Source organism: Furipterus horrens, unplaced genomic scaffold (assembly GCF_987537825.1).
Source record: "Furipterus horrens unplaced genomic scaffold, mFurHor1.1.pri manual_scaffold_12, whole genome shotgun sequence".
Classification (NCBI taxonomy): domain Eukaryota; kingdom Metazoa; phylum Chordata; class Mammalia; order Chiroptera; family Furipteridae; genus Furipterus; species Furipterus horrens.
Window position 1 is genome coordinate 4,734,011 of NW_028327182.1, and position 15,081 is coordinate 4,749,091.

The window sequence follows — 15,081 nt, forward strand, 5'->3', positions numbered from 1 at the left end:
TTGATAAAGGTACTAATGCCAAGACCCCTCCTTTAGCCTTTGAGTTCATGGCGGGATAGTTGGGAGCGGGAAGAGTGTCCTGCCACCAGTCAAGCTAAGAGACATGGGCCCCAATCCCTTTTTTTCCTATTCCTGCGGCATGTGAGCATCTTCTCAGTATGGAGCTTCCTCCTCTCCTGGCCATGCTGCAGAAAGCCGCCTCTCCCAGCCACCTGCAAGAAGTAGAGCTCTCTTGAACCCCTCTTCACCCACGCCATTCTGTAGCCCCCACCAGTCAGAGGACCAGACACTTAAGCTGTCGCCACGGCACCTCTGCTTCCCTACCACCACCGCGGACTGCCTGCCTCCCCTTCCTTCACAGCAGCACACACCCCCTTCCTGCTCCACAGAAACTCGGTTCGTCTGCTAGTTACGTTAACTGAGGCCCTGGATGTATTTCAGTGATCGCCAGCATGGTTTTCACTACAATAATTCAGTAAATTAGAATAAGGAAACCTACCAGGAACTTATCCTCATTTTAGAGGCCCAGCCCAGCTGCAGGCTCACAGAGCACTAACAGGTGACACAAGATTCCATGGGGATGTGACACTGACCGCTTCAACTGCCACTTGGTGCGATCGAGCTCTTGGAACACCCTTCCGTGTGCCTAAACCAGTCTAACTGGCATCACTGTTGTTAGGTCAGCTCAAACACGGAGCAACAGCAGTCAAGGCGAGGTCCTTCAGTGCAGAGGTTCACAGGTCAAGACGCAATGCTAGGCACGCACCCCAACGAGACTGCTCAAGGAAGGAATCTCTCCACCTCCCTTCAGCCCCACCCACGGGGTCTACCAGGGAAATCTTCCTGCTGTGATGTCCATCTTGGAAACTGGTCTCAATTAATGGCACCAGATGCATGATTTTGTGTGTATGCAGAGGACTCTGAAGGAGACCGCTAGTCTGAGTTCTGGCAGTACACCCCAGGTGTTTCTGCATTTGGACTAAATCAGTGGTTTTCCAAGTGATCTGAGTATGGGCCCCAGAGGCTGGAAGTAGATGGTTTTATCAGTTCAACACTCTGGGCTTCTGACTATCATGCTTTTTAAAGAAAAGGTTCCGTTGGTGGAAGTGGGGGAAGCTGAACTGACCTGGAGTCTAAAGAGATAAACATGAGAATAACCTATTTCCTCGTGGCTACACCAGCTCATTTGGACATTGACTTGGCTGGTAGGAGTCAGAAGAAAAGAGACGCTGGCCTTCGTCCTGGTTTAAAAATGCATTTCAATCATTAATTGAACCCTACCTCATTTCTCGGGCCTTTTGTGAAAACAGCAAACATCAAACCTCCAGTCTGCGGCCACTTAAAAAGAGGATGCTACGCTCCTCCTTCAGAAAGGGGGCTGAAGGGCTGACAGGTACGAGAGGCCTTGGGGACCCTTCCTCTCTCCACACCACCCAGGGCCTGCTCAGTTACCTCCCCCAGGCAGGACCCTCCTCACTGGCCCTTTCCGTGCCTTGACCTTCAGCATGGTCTGTTCTCACATGACACTGGCCCAATAGTTACTGCAGCAGAGTGTGGTTCTGGACATTCCTAAGACGAAGTGCCTACGCTCCCGGATTGTCCATTATCAGGGATTTTACTTGTCCTTAATTCTAGGGGACTCCGGTCTGGTCAGACTGTCCCCGCACCCTCCAAAGGAAACGCCGGATATGAACGAACCGCAGCACCGTGGCTGACAAAGTTTAACCCCAACGAGAGCAAAACCTCTTTTAAAAATCCTAATAAAGTGCTTATTCTGTACAGTTAGAAAAGAAAGACACCAAACCACTTAAACATAATTTATGTACATTTATGGCTTTTATACAATAATAGCAAAGATTGTTCTTGTGTCTGTAAGGACATCCGCATCATCAGGCACTTCTCAGAGAGGACTGGAGCAGGGACGGGGAACCTGCGCTGTCACTAAACTCAAGTAGCAAAAGGCAGGAGAACATGACCATGTCCCGCCAGGACGGGCATGCTCCCACCTAGCCAGGCGGCCAGGCTGCACACCCCCTGGAGGAGGCGGCCGAGAGTCACACCCTTGCAGCTTTGTGTGCACAAGTCACACCGCGTTTGTCACTGAATGATTACTCCCAAACTAAAATCCCGAGAGAAGCTTCTCATTTAAAGTCAGTTATAAATTACCAACTCTTAAGAGCTGACGTAAAAATTTCGGGGGGGACAGGTAACACATAGCCAGTGGCTGAACACGTCTGAATGGCAAACCTTCGGAGAACTATTTCCATCTTAAGTGTCCCTGTCTTCGTGGGACGTTCCATTGATTTACTGCTCACTGGGATGTAACATTTGCTAATTAATTTAGACTTTGTCAGTTTGTCAAAGCAGAACTTTCCATGTAATGTGTCTATTACCTAAGGACAGTCCATACGTCTATGTTACAGAAACAATACTTTATATTTAAAATAGCGGAGGAGCTCTATAATACAATATGCTCTGAGTAACAGTACAGACCAGGGGAAAGCAAGCAAACCAGGCTGCACAGGTGACATCATTTGCACTTTGCACAAAGCAATCCCGTACAGTAACCGGTATCCTGACGACTCCAGCAGGTCGGGCTTCGTACAGAAGCAGAATCCGAGGTCTCATGATGTTTTCAACATGGACAAGGTGCCTGCCACCGGAGCTCACTGTACCCCGGGGAGAGCCAGCTACCCAGGACTCATGTCCGAATTTCAACACAAGGGAACACTTTTAAGGAAAAAAGACATTCACACAGACTCAGGAGGAAGAAAGGTCTTTAAAAGTCACACTGCGAAGCGGCGAGGTTTTGAGTGATGTAGGCTGTCATGGTCTCGGAGGCTCGTGTGTAAAACGGCGTGGGGGCCGACGCGGTGGCTGCGGCCGCAGAAACATGAGTCACGTGCCCCAGCAAGGGCCGCCCCACACGCAGGAGGCAGCGCTGGGAGCGACGAGGCCTGCTAAAACCGGGCATGCTGTGGAGTGGCCAACACGGAAGAGGGTTGTTGGATAAATTTTCGACACAGTGGAAGTTCCAGTGGGACGCTTACCATAGAGCTGGCCCCTGTAGGAAATCGATCAAGGACACTTACATTCTTGTGAAACACGCAGGAAAACTAAGCCAACAGAGATGCCATTCACAGACGAGGCAAAGCAAATGCGATCTGGGCTAAGCACACAGAAACCAGAGCCTCCTCAAGCTGGCAAGAGGAACGTTTTTGTTCGGCTGTTCCTTCTACCGCGCGGACTTCGGGCACTCACATGACCTGAAAATACCGGTGCTGTCAACGGGACACAACGCCAATTAACTTGGTCTGTCAGTTACCGGGCACTGGGAAGTGTTAAACATAATGATCAGAATTCTAGTTTAGGTTGCTAAAGGCTAAAGAAATTCTTAACTTATACAAAGGCTTCTTTTTTTAAATTCAAATATACAACTCACAGCTGGTTTGCTGGTTTTCAAATTAATTGCCCCAGTTTTTGAACAAGTTCTTTCCCGTGCGGTAGCTTCCACTCATGAACACAGGGCGCCCTACAAAGCCCCGAGTCCCACTCCTACCCACCACCCCCTTGGACTGACTTTCCGGGGGCCTCTGCCACCTGCAGGACCAAAGGAAAGAGGAGTGAAGGGTGGAAGTTGACATCCCCCTTCATGGCAGAGCTAGAAAACCCACCTCCACCCAGACCGAAATAAGAGCGCAGAATTGGGAGGGGAGACTCCTGCTGATCAAACCCCCGTCCGAGAGTGGAGCGCTGCCCCAGACACCGGTCGCCCCTCTGATAGATGAGCTCGGCCAGGCTTCCCGGGAGGGTCCGCAAAGACACGAAGACTCAATGCCAGGGGGGACGCCAAGCTCACGGAGTAATCGCAGGTGTAATTTCTTTAAAATACACACACAGAAACATGTCAACATGTCAAGTCCTCCTAAACAGGAAACGCAAACGTCCCCAATGATACATCACTCTGCGGCCAAAACCGGGCCAGAAACATTAAGTATGCAGGTGCTAATTACAATGATTTTTAAGATTCGTCAGAAACATCACCAAGCAGTATCCCCAAGTGTACAAACCAGCTAAGCACATACAAAATCAGTACTAATCCAGTTAGAATACAAAGTGAAAATCAGGGATGCTGTCTCAAATATCTGGGAGTCCGTAAATTTACAGGCATACTGTAGCAAAGTAGACTCTGGTTTTAAGAAAACATGACAGTTCAGTGTCTATTCCAAAAACGATCAAGTCCCAACAATAACATCGAAAGTCATTCATCTGGAAATCAGAACCATTTATATGTTTGTACAAATTTGCAAATAACAAAATAAACAGATAAACAAAAAAAGAAAATAAAAAAGACCTGTACAGGGCTGGCATTTACTCTGTTTTTCTTTTTTCCAAAAGAGTCTGAGAAGTCCGTTAGCTCAGTAGAGTGCTGGCAGGCTCCTGGTTCTCGTGGGGACGACGTGGCAACAGGCGCAGGCCCTCCGCGGCTCCGTGGGGGTGCGGGAGCGCGGGGCTGGGTGTCTGCGACGCGTCCGTTCAGCAGGACACGGGGAGGACAAACGGAAGGCTCACTTACTGAGAACAGGAGACCATCACAGTATTACAAAAGGAGTACAAACTTTTCCTTGGACCGAATGGCTATTTAAAAAACGAAACGCACACAAACACGATTCTGCAGCTACTGCTCATATACAGAACTTGAAAGCACACCAGGACCCACGAGTCTGCTCTGCAGCTGGACGGCGCGGTCAGTTTGGCACTTGGTTGCAATGGGCTCTGGGCCCTTATCGGCAGCAGCGCAGGACCTGCAGGCACCGGGCAAACACCCTGCACAGGAAACGTGTCTTCGCTGCCAAGTCTGACGAAAGGAAAACAAAAACCGTTTTTTGTTGTTGTTTTTCAAATCAAGAAAACAAAAAGCTGGGGTCATGGACATCTTTGGACTTCTCTCAGTTCCTGCTGTCAGACCATCTGAAGCACTTCTAAGTGTGGCCTAAGGGGGGAAAACACACACACACACAATAAAAATACAGCCAGATTAAAATCAAGTCAACTTAACAGAGCAGAGGGACAGACATACACGGGGAGTAGCTAGAGCTTTCCCAAACTGCTCGGAAATCATTCGGGGGGCAGAGTCCGCTTAAAAAAACCCTTCAACACGTGATGCACGTCCGATGCCTTCACTGAGTGAAGAGCCACCAGAAGGACTTGGCCATCAGACTGTCAAAGGAACTCTTTACAGCAGTTACGCGGAGGTTCTGTGTTTCAACTCACAAGAGAGGTTTAGAAGCTGGAGAAAGGGCCAAGAATAAATAATAAAAGACGCTCCCCTGCACGCGGCAGCCGCTGACATCAGAAAAGCCCTCGCCGTGGGAGGGCCCCGTCTGCAGCTCCCGGGGTCCCGGGGGGCCTTACCTGCTCACGGGCACCCTTAGCCCGACACCCAGCTGTGCGTCGTCGTCTTGACGCCGTGCGGGAAGCTTTGGTTGGGCAGCACGTTGTCGAAGTTAAAATCCAAAGTGTCCCCGTCCATGAGGTCGTTCCGGATGATGGACTCCATGTCGCAGTCCAGGCGCTCGATGAACATGCCGTCCAGGTCGCTGGGGAGCTTCTCCTGGTGGAGGACGCCCGCCCTGCCGTAGCCGTTGCAGCTGCCCCCCGAGGAGTAGCCCCCGAGGCCGCTCATCTGCATGGCGTGGGGCAGAGGCACTTGTAAGGCTGCCTTCGCCGGGGCCAGGCGGCCCATGCCCGCGGCGTGGGGCATGGCGCTCACCGCGTGGGGCAAGGCGCGCCCGTTCGCCACGGACGCTGGCTGCGCGTGTCCGGGGTGCGGGTGGGAGCCGGGGGGCCATCATCTTGTTATGGGGGGCCTGGCCGCCGTAGGGCGGCATGACCGAGCTGGGGCCCATCAGCACGTTCTGGCCCAGGCCCCGGCCGCTCGGCTGGGCCGCCCCGGGGTCCCCCGGCGCCATGACGTCGCCGCGGGGAGGGGAGTCAGAGGTGAGCAGCTCCTTCAGGAGCCCGGGCGCGCAGCCGTACTGGCTCAGGGCCCCGTAGCCCGGCTTGCCGTCCGCCAGCGTCTGCATGGCCAGCGGCGGCAGCGCGCTCAGGCCGGCCTGGCCGTAGGCGAACTTCTGGTAGCCGGGGCTCGGCGAGCTCAGGCCGGGGGCGGGCGGCGCGAACGAGTACCGCGGCGTCTGCTGCAGCGCGGCGCCCGGCGACGACTGGGTGGACGCGGTCAGCGACGTGGGCGGGGACAGGAGATTGAGGTTGTCCAGCAGGTTCTCCATGTTCTCGGGGCTGCTGATCTCCGACAGGCTGGGCAGGGTGGACGCCAGCTTGGCGGCGGAGGGCGGGTACCCCATGGCGTGCACATCCCCCTCGCCCAGGTCGTCCTGCTCCGTCATAATGGGGGACAGCCGCCCGCTGATGGTGCTGGCGTTGGAGCTGGTGCGAGGGCGGAAGGTGCTCCAGTTATCGAAGTCGTCGTTGCTGTGCGAGCCGGGGCTGGCGGGCCACTTGGAGAACTGGGACCCCGGGCTGTCGCCGGCGCCCTCGGGGCCGGGCTGGAGGGACGCTTTCTTCTTGGCGGCGCGGCCTCGGCTCTTGGAGAACTTGCTGCTGTTATCCATGGAGGCCGCTCTCCGCCGGGGCGACTTCCCGCTCTTGCCGCCCTCGGGGTTGAGCATCCACCAGGAGCTTTTGCCAGTCCCCTCGTTCTGCACGCGGATGAACTTGCTGTGCAGGGACAGGTTGTGGCGGATGGAGTTCTGGAAGGCAGAACAGCGGGTTAGAAGCGCAGCCCTGCGCCGGGCCCACGGGCCCACGGCCGCGCGGACGTCAGCCCTCCCGGCCAGAGCGGCTCGGAACGGGAAAATACCACCTCGTCTTAAGAACAGTCTCGGTCCCTCAACGTGGGAACAAAATTAAACTCGCGTTATTAAAAAGCTCTTTCCATTCTACCACGCCTCAAACGACTCCCTTCTCTCTGGCCCACGTGCCATTTGCGCAAAGTGAGAAGCTTGGCTTGGCCGGGCCTACATGATTGTAGACAGAAAAGGAAGAAACAAAGCAGCACATACGCTCAAAAACCTAAAGCCTGAAAACTGCGGGACTCGGCTTCGTGTATACCCTTAAAAGTCCATTAGGCAAATATACGAGAATATAAGGAATAACGGGGTAATTACTTTATTTTAGAAAGTTGAACTTCCCCCCCAACAAAAGAAAGAAAATTTAAATTCAAGTGTTATTTGCCACACCCCCCTCTCAGCGATCACCAGCAGTCTGCACCAAGCAACCCAAGGGCACGGCATGGGAAGGTCTTCTCTGTCCTAAGAGACCACCTGGGCGTGGGGACGTGAGGAGAATACCAAGGGCCCGAGGCTTTGCGCTGCCAGGCACAGCTCCAGGACTGCACTGGGCCACGAAGACCCCAGGGCACTTTGTAGAGAAAAGGCAACCTTCTTCTGAGCACCTAGGTGACCCTGCTACTCCCTGGTTACATAACGTCGCCAGAGTGCTTGCCCCCCCCCCCCCCCGTGTGCCTCAAGTTTCCTACACATAAAACAGAGAGAGGTAACAGCCCCAGGGGCCATCATGTGCATTAAATAACATGGCATATTTAAAAGGCTCAGTGGTGCCTGACACACGGTAAGAGTCCGTGACAAGAACGTACTAGACCCCAACTCTGGGGACACAGGGATCACCAGCCTAGCCCCACTCCCTTCCTCCTACTCACTGGGGCGTGGGTAGGAGCTCAGAGCCGTTGCAAACGCAAACCTACAACTGCAAGCGCACTCAGAAGGGGGCTGGAAACAAGAGTCTCAAGTCCTGGCAGAAACAGCGGCCGTGGGCTGCAGACAAGGGAGCCCCAGCTTGGCTCCCCTGAGCCCCCGGCACACAGGGAAAAGGAGAAGTGGGCTCCTGAGACCGAGGATCCACAGCAGACCCTCCCTTCCCGCGTGCTGAGCAGTGTCTGTCGTCAGAGCCCCGATCCCACGCCCAGGAGTGAGGCTGTCCGGGCAGCCTGGACCCCCGGCAGCAGGGCGCGGAGCACAACCCCAGACCCCCCTGCCTTCCTCTGCCAAGGGAGCGCAGGCCCCGCTGACTGCGCCCCTCGACCTGTCGCCCCGTCCCCGACCGCAAAAAGGTTCTGGCTGGGTTTGTGGTCACCCCGGGACGCGGCCACAGCGCCCACATCCTCATGCCATCGGCACTCCGACCAGCGCACCAGAACGGACGCGGGGCACGGCCGGGCAGGCAGAGCTGCAGCCCAGGGCACAGCTCACGTTCCTTCTCATTACAGGATGGTGGACAAGAGGCCGGGCGGGGGTGGGGGGGTCCCCCTTTCTGAAAGGAGACTGGGAAGTTCAAGTGAGGCTGGACAGCCAGCGCCGAGAAATCCCCACTTCCAAACGCCCTCTGACCCTCTGTCACACTCCTCCCAGGGTTGCAACACCGCAACTGCACGAGCCCCACGCCAGGGCTCAGAGGGTGTGGGCCGGGCCTGGCCCCGCACGGGCTCTTCGGCCTGGACGCTGGCCGGGTGTCTGTGAAGGGCACGGGAGACTGTCCTCTCCCTTCCCCCCTGTGGATCTGTCCCCCAACTCAAGACGTCCAAAAGAGGCCAAGTACTGTATTTCCCTAATGTCCTATTTCATTCCCATGACACTCCCTTACAGGAAGGCTTTACTGACACACACACGCAGGCACGCACACACGCGCCCACACTCCCAGAGCCACAGCCTCATCTGCTGGGCCAACCCACACCAGCAAAGCAAGTTCCAAATTCCTCCTTCAAGAAGCAAGCCTGACCCCGCGGGAGAGCAGAATGGAGTCGAGGCCTCAGACCCTGAGACGTGTGCTATCTGCTGGAGGTCTGAGCGTCTGTACAACACTCCATCACGACTGCCTTGTTCTCTGAACACAGCGCAGGCACCCAGATAAGCTACAACGAAGAACTTTCTAGAGGAAAGGAAGTCTGACTCCCGTCCCGGCCACATTCAGTGAATGATCAGGGGGAAGACCTTCCTAGACAGTGGCCCGTGGCCGTCTTCACTGACTGGGGGAAGGGCAGTTTAGCTCCGCGTCATTTATAATTAGATCAGATCATCTGCCACTGCAACTGGGGGACACTTAATAACACGGCACAATGCACAACGATGAACTCTTTAATAAAATCCAAGAAGCATTCACTAACTCAGATGGGACGCACACTAATTAGACTGACAAAAAAAGATAAGGTCCCACAGCCAATCCCTTACTTATCAAAACATTGTGCCACATATTTTTCTAAGAGGACGTTTGAGGTCGCTCTTTGAGTAACAGAGCTGTCTCCTAACTTTGCCAACAATTAAAAAAAAATTTTCCGAACAGGAAAAGGTTTTCTGTGCAGGGCTTGTTACATAAATTCCTGTTTTTCACACAGCCAGCAGGACGTTGAAGAAGCTATGATTTCCAGGGGGGTGGGGGCAGGGGTGCTGAATGGGTAAATCTTGCAGAAACTACATGTTGCTCTTTAATGACGTCACGTCTGCAGGTCTCTGACGGACACAGCCAAGGCCGGAGGCAAGCCACATGCACTGCCAGTGTCCCGAGATCCTCGGTTCCTGACCTGAGACAACTGTTTTGTGAGGGGAGAGGCAAGGCGTGAGGACAGAGAACTCACGCACCGCAAGCCGCTTACCCAAAGCCTGGGCTTCTGCACGACGCCATTGAAGAAAAGGACCGGTCAGCAAATTCCCACCCCGCCCGCTGTGCTCCTCGCAGCCCCAGCGCAGGCCGAGCCGGCTCTCTCTCCTCGAAACACACCTCCCTGCTACCTGCTCCCCGACTCGGCCCCGCCGCCTGCATGCCTGGCCGCACCACGCAGTGCGGGGCGGTCTTCCTGGGAAGCCTGGCCCAACGAACGCCATGGATCACGTGGGCGAGCGGGGACCCTGGACACAATGTGCACTCGCTGGCCCAGCCGGCTCTGCTGGGGGTGTCTGACCTCAGGTGTTCTGTTCCATGAGCACTACAGACCAGACGCCACGCTCCCAGAAGGGCAGGGGCCCAGGCACACAAGACACTGTCAAGGGCTGTTTGTTGACTGAAATCCCAAAACATGACGGGGAAGAGGTGACGTCTTACACGTCTCTTATCCGCCCACGCATGTAGCGGTTTATGCCAAGTGACATTTACTGGGACCTATTTTCTGCTACAGGCAGCGAAGAACAAAAGGAGGGATTAGGCCAGACTTCTGCCCGCGGGGCGGCTGATGATCCACGCAGGGATAGAAGGCGTCCGCCTCCACCACACTCAGAGCCTGACGCCCGAAGGACCGTGCAGGAGCGCGGGGACCTGGTCCGCCTCTGCACCCTGTGCCTCCCAGCTCCCCGCCCAGAAGGCACTCCAGTGTCTGCTGGACGGAGGAACAGGTGCTGCCTTCGCAGGGCTGCTGTAGAGATGGACGGAGACGACAGTGTGAGTGCTGACCTCAGTCAGCATGAGCTGGCTGTAAAATGACGTCTCTGTTTGAGAGACTTCTCTCTCCTATAAACATTAGTCTCATGTCTTTATAATCATACCTTACACTGTTCTAGCATGAGGCTTTTACTTGGGAGTTTCCAAAAGGTCAGACCAGTTTGGGGTAAGAGTTAAGACCGCTTCTCTCTGCACTAGACAGGTCTCATGCTGTGCACAGATGCTAGCACAGGAATTCAGCCCCGAGGCGGGTCTGGAACACTCGGCAGGTCAGGGTCACCAGAGCCCTTCAGTCTTTGTGAGGTGCTGCCGCCGAGCCTCGTGTGGGCATCACACCGGGCTGTGGGCTCCGGCCGCAGCCAGATGACTCGCGTCTGTGTTTAAGCAAAATAAAACCAAACCAACACCTGTACCTGAACACATCCTGCTCACGAAGCCCTGGCCTTCAGCCTTCACACTTCATACCTGTAGTTCACAAACTGCTTTCAACATGCCATCCCATTCCATCCGTGGAGGAGCCCACTGAAGGCAAGTATTATTGGCCCAGTTTCAGAAAAGGGGAAGCTGAGGCCCAGAAAATGAACGGCCCAAATAGGACCCCGACAGGTGTGAAGACTCGGCATGCCGCCCCCGGCCAGCTGGGAAACCAGCTGTTGGCTTCACCGTCGAGAAGACCGAGGCTACAGGTGTGCGTCTCCCAGAAGCAGAAATAATTCCGTTTACAAATAACCAGTTGACAAAACTCCTTTTATGCCTCAGTGGGTAATAAATTTTAAAAAACATAATTTGCTTTTAATTCTAATGGTTCCTCTTTGTGGCAGCAGCTGAAGTGTGAATTTCAGATGTGAACACTGCCCTGGGGACCCACAAGGAAAAGGGAGAGGTCCCCGGAGGCCGTTGCAGCCCTGGGCGCCCGAGCCCAGGGAGAGGGTGGGTGTGAACAGCAGTCACCAAGTCAAACAAAAGAATTTCCAAGACAGGGGAACACATGACTAAATCAATTTGTTGTTCTAGAAATTCTAGAAATTCTTTCAAAATGCTAGATAAACGAGATTTTTCCCCAAGCCTTTTATCTAATTTCTGCGAACTCTGTCAATGTGTGCGATTGTTTTGTGGACTCTCGGCATGAACTTTACTCCTTCCTTCTGCTTCCGCTTTTACACCACCTCTTCCTGCTCGTCTACAAGGGAAAACAAACCAAGGAGAAAGGAGGAATAATCTCTGCTCAACAGAGTTCCCATCTGAGTTGCTAAAAAAAAAAAAGTTTGCAAAAGAATCCATTTTGCTCTCAAACGGAAAGGAAGCACGGGCCCTTCGGCCAACGGGGTTTCTCACGGGTGACGCCACTGGACACACGTGAACAACGGACAACACAGAAAGGCAACTCTGAAAGGTGTTGTAAGACCTGCTGTGAGCTGCTCACCCAGACGCTTACACCGTCAGCTCTGCTCTCTTGACGTGAACCTCATTTCCCAGAAACATCGATGATCCTGGAGGCCGGTGTCCACCCCCACCCCCCAACCTTCCTTGCACTGAGCAGTCCCCCAGGACGGCAGACAGAGGACTTCCAGCCTCCTAAAACGTGCGAGCTGGAAGGCGCTGGGAAGGGCACCTGGCCTAATGCCCTCGTTTGAGTACTAGGAAAGACGAGAGTTGAGAAAGGTGAAAAGGCAGAGAGAAAGCTTGTGCGTGCCTGTTTACAAAACAGCAGAACCACGCGGGCTTCATTCCTAGAACAGAAAACAAGGATCAAGAGCATGCAGGGCCCCTCCCCTACCGCACCACTTCTTAGCTATAGTCTCGCGTGGGTACAGATGCACATGTAGCTCTAAGGAGCTGTACCTGTGACTCAGATCCTTCCCCAGAAGGGAAGGACGACTACATTAAAGCAGCGTCGACTGTAGGAAGGAAAAAGGCCCGTGGGAGAGCATGTGCTTATGCAAAACAGAACCACGTGGACCACGGAGGCGCTCCCAAGGGCCAAGAGAACTTCTATGCTTGGGGCCAGCGTGCAGGGAGATGGGACCCCAGGTCAGACCGACTTTGGGGCCATCACAGTGAATCACTTGTCCTCCCTCGGCCTCAGACTTGACATGCGTGACACAGAGCGAGTGTTACCAAGGACTGGCAGGGACTGGCAGGCATGACACATGTGGTGAATGTCCACGGCCCGGCCCACGCTGAGAGGCTGCAGGACAGGTACAGGGCCACGTCCACAGGAACAGTTAAGCCATCGGGAGGGGCCTCCCGGAAAGCCAGCCGCGCAAACTGCCCGCGGCGCAGGCAGCTGGCCTGGGGCCGGCTCTCTCACACAAAGGCTGTCTCCTCCTCCTCTGAAGACTTGACACTTAAAAACGTCATCGTTTAACTAGCGTGCTCTAGTAAGTGTCTGGATTACCCATGCTGAAGGCACGCACGCATGTCCAGAGAGTTACTCAGGAGGGAGGTGCACCGAGCGGCTGTGACAGGCTACCTAGAGCGGCAGTTACTGTGAGAACGATGCTCCTTCTGTCCCTACTCAGCCACTGGCTGCCCACCACCGCCTACGTCCCCAAAAACGAGCCCCGTGGAACGGGCGGCGGCAGGGACATGCTGTGGGACAGAATGTGTGGCCAGGAGGTGGGTGGCAGGTGAATGGGGCTGTGGTGCTGGGGAACAGATGCCCAGCCTCGCAGGTGGCACGAGGAGGAGGCCCTTCAAGGGAGAAAACAGACAAGGCCTCCGGTGTGGCCTGCAACAAGCTCTCCTACAAGCCAAAGCCGCGAGGTTCCAGTCACCGACCAGCCAGGAACCTCAGAGACAGAGGATTTAAGACAAATTCTTGAAGGATGGAACAGGAAACTCACTTAATGATAAAACGACCACAAGCTTTTGCTTCTCAGGTCATAATGAGAAAGAGCCCAGTGACTTCCCTTGCTGGGTCCCATAGGAAAACCCTTTTCAAGGAAAGCTACTGTCTTATGAAAGGAAGGGCTAAGTGCTGCCCTTTCAGAGTGTAAACGTGGCCGTCTTTCCCACATTTAACGCCATGTGCTTTATACACCATCAGAACTTCGGAGCCCTAAGAGACAAAACCCAAAAACAACCCGGGTGAAGTCAAAACCGCAGATGCATAAGCATCCTCCCTTCTTCCAGGTCATGAGTCATTGATCTTAATCACTTACCATATATACGCTCCATAAAAGGTGCTAATGCCTCCCCTGCTTAAGTCTGGAACCAGAGACCACCTCCTGTTGTCATATACGTGGGCCTGACAACTGCCGTCCAAACCCGCATGGCCAGCTCTCCAATAAGTGCCACCCCACCAGGTCTGGCTCCTAAGGTCCCAGTGGCAGACATACAGAGACTAACTGCCATTTAGCCAAAATTCTTCTGCGTGCCTGTGTGTTGGTTGCTGTGGTTTTAAAGGGAACAGTGTGGCTACCAAGGATTTCCAAGCGGAGCCCGCATCTCTCGAGAGCCATTTAGCTTCAGTACGGCACGCGGGCGTCCCTGGCGACCTGTACCCTACGGCACCTCCCTCCTGGGGAAGCACAGAAGTCCGGAGCGACAGCCACGGCTCCCTGCCCTGCCCATCTGCTGACCTGAAGGAGCCTACTTAATTAACTGCCCAGAATATGGCCTCTTTTTTCTTCTTTTTTGCTGCCCTTGCCTGGTGACTGTCCCAGACCCAGAGGGCCCCACCAAAGCGAAACAGTAAGAGGAAACCCTTGTGCTGCTAAAGTGATTCTGCTGTTTCCTAACGAAAATCTTTGTCTGTTTTCCAGGTCAGAGCGTTTCTCTGCTCTCCGCGGCTCTGGGGGTGCAGCCCTCACAGCGCAATGAACCCCTCATGTGGCCGGCTCTCAGGAGGAGTGAAAACGAACAACACGTTAGGGTTTGGTCTCTTTTCTGCCTTAAATCAGGCAGAAAACAAAGCACAGCGTCACGACAGGGTGATCAGATATAACGTTTTCTAAGGTGACGGGAGGACCGCAGTGAATCTTAAGGTCTCTCGTCACAGCCAGCAATGAGCCCAGGGGCCCTGCTCAGGTCAGAGAAGTGCTGACTCACGGTGTGTGCCCAGGTGTTTACCCGGGCCGGCAGACAGCTTTCACGAATACAGATCCAAAGGCGAGGTCACGGAAACGAAGCCTAAAACCTCTAGAATGACGTCCTACCCACAGGACGTACACTATCCAGGACTGTTTTTTATCCTAAATATGCTCACGGTCTGAAACACCTAGGCAACATGAGCCCACTAAATGCATTATCTATCTTCCAAGCACTGCTACCCTTGGTAAATGCAATTAACAAGAACAAAGTCTAGGGTGATGCCCCCGCCCCCGTTTGGGAACTCAGATCCAATAAATCCAGACTATAAAAAGAACACAAATTGCAATAAAAAGAAGACATTCTAAATTACATATTATTTGCAATTTAATAGTTTTCTTAGCTGTACAGAATCTTGAAACTGGGCTGCCTGCCCGTTGTTCTGGCGAAGGGGCCAGAATACAGTATTTGGGGGCTACCTCCCAAAAAGTCTTAAGAGCTGGTCCCAGGTCAAATAGCTATAGAACTTCACTAGCTGACCCAGACCGCCGCAATAAAGCACATCATCACAATAAAGCGGGCCGC

The 15,081-nt window shown here is 54.0% G+C and overlaps 1 protein-coding gene across 1 annotated transcript in view; it reads right to left on the reverse strand.

Moving 5' to 3' along the window:
* Positions 1-5,394: 5,394 nt before the first annotated feature.
* The window catches only part of FOXO1 (forkhead box O1), a 79,340-nt gene continuing 69,653 nt past the window's right edge, over positions 5,395-15,081 (reverse strand). The window contains 2 exon segments of the mRNA XM_090258592.1: positions 5,395-5,848; positions 5,850-6,770. Of these exon segments, the coding sequence (XP_090114718.1) occupies positions 5,432-5,848; positions 5,850-6,770 (1,338 nt within the window). The 3' untranslated portion in view covers positions 5,395-5,431.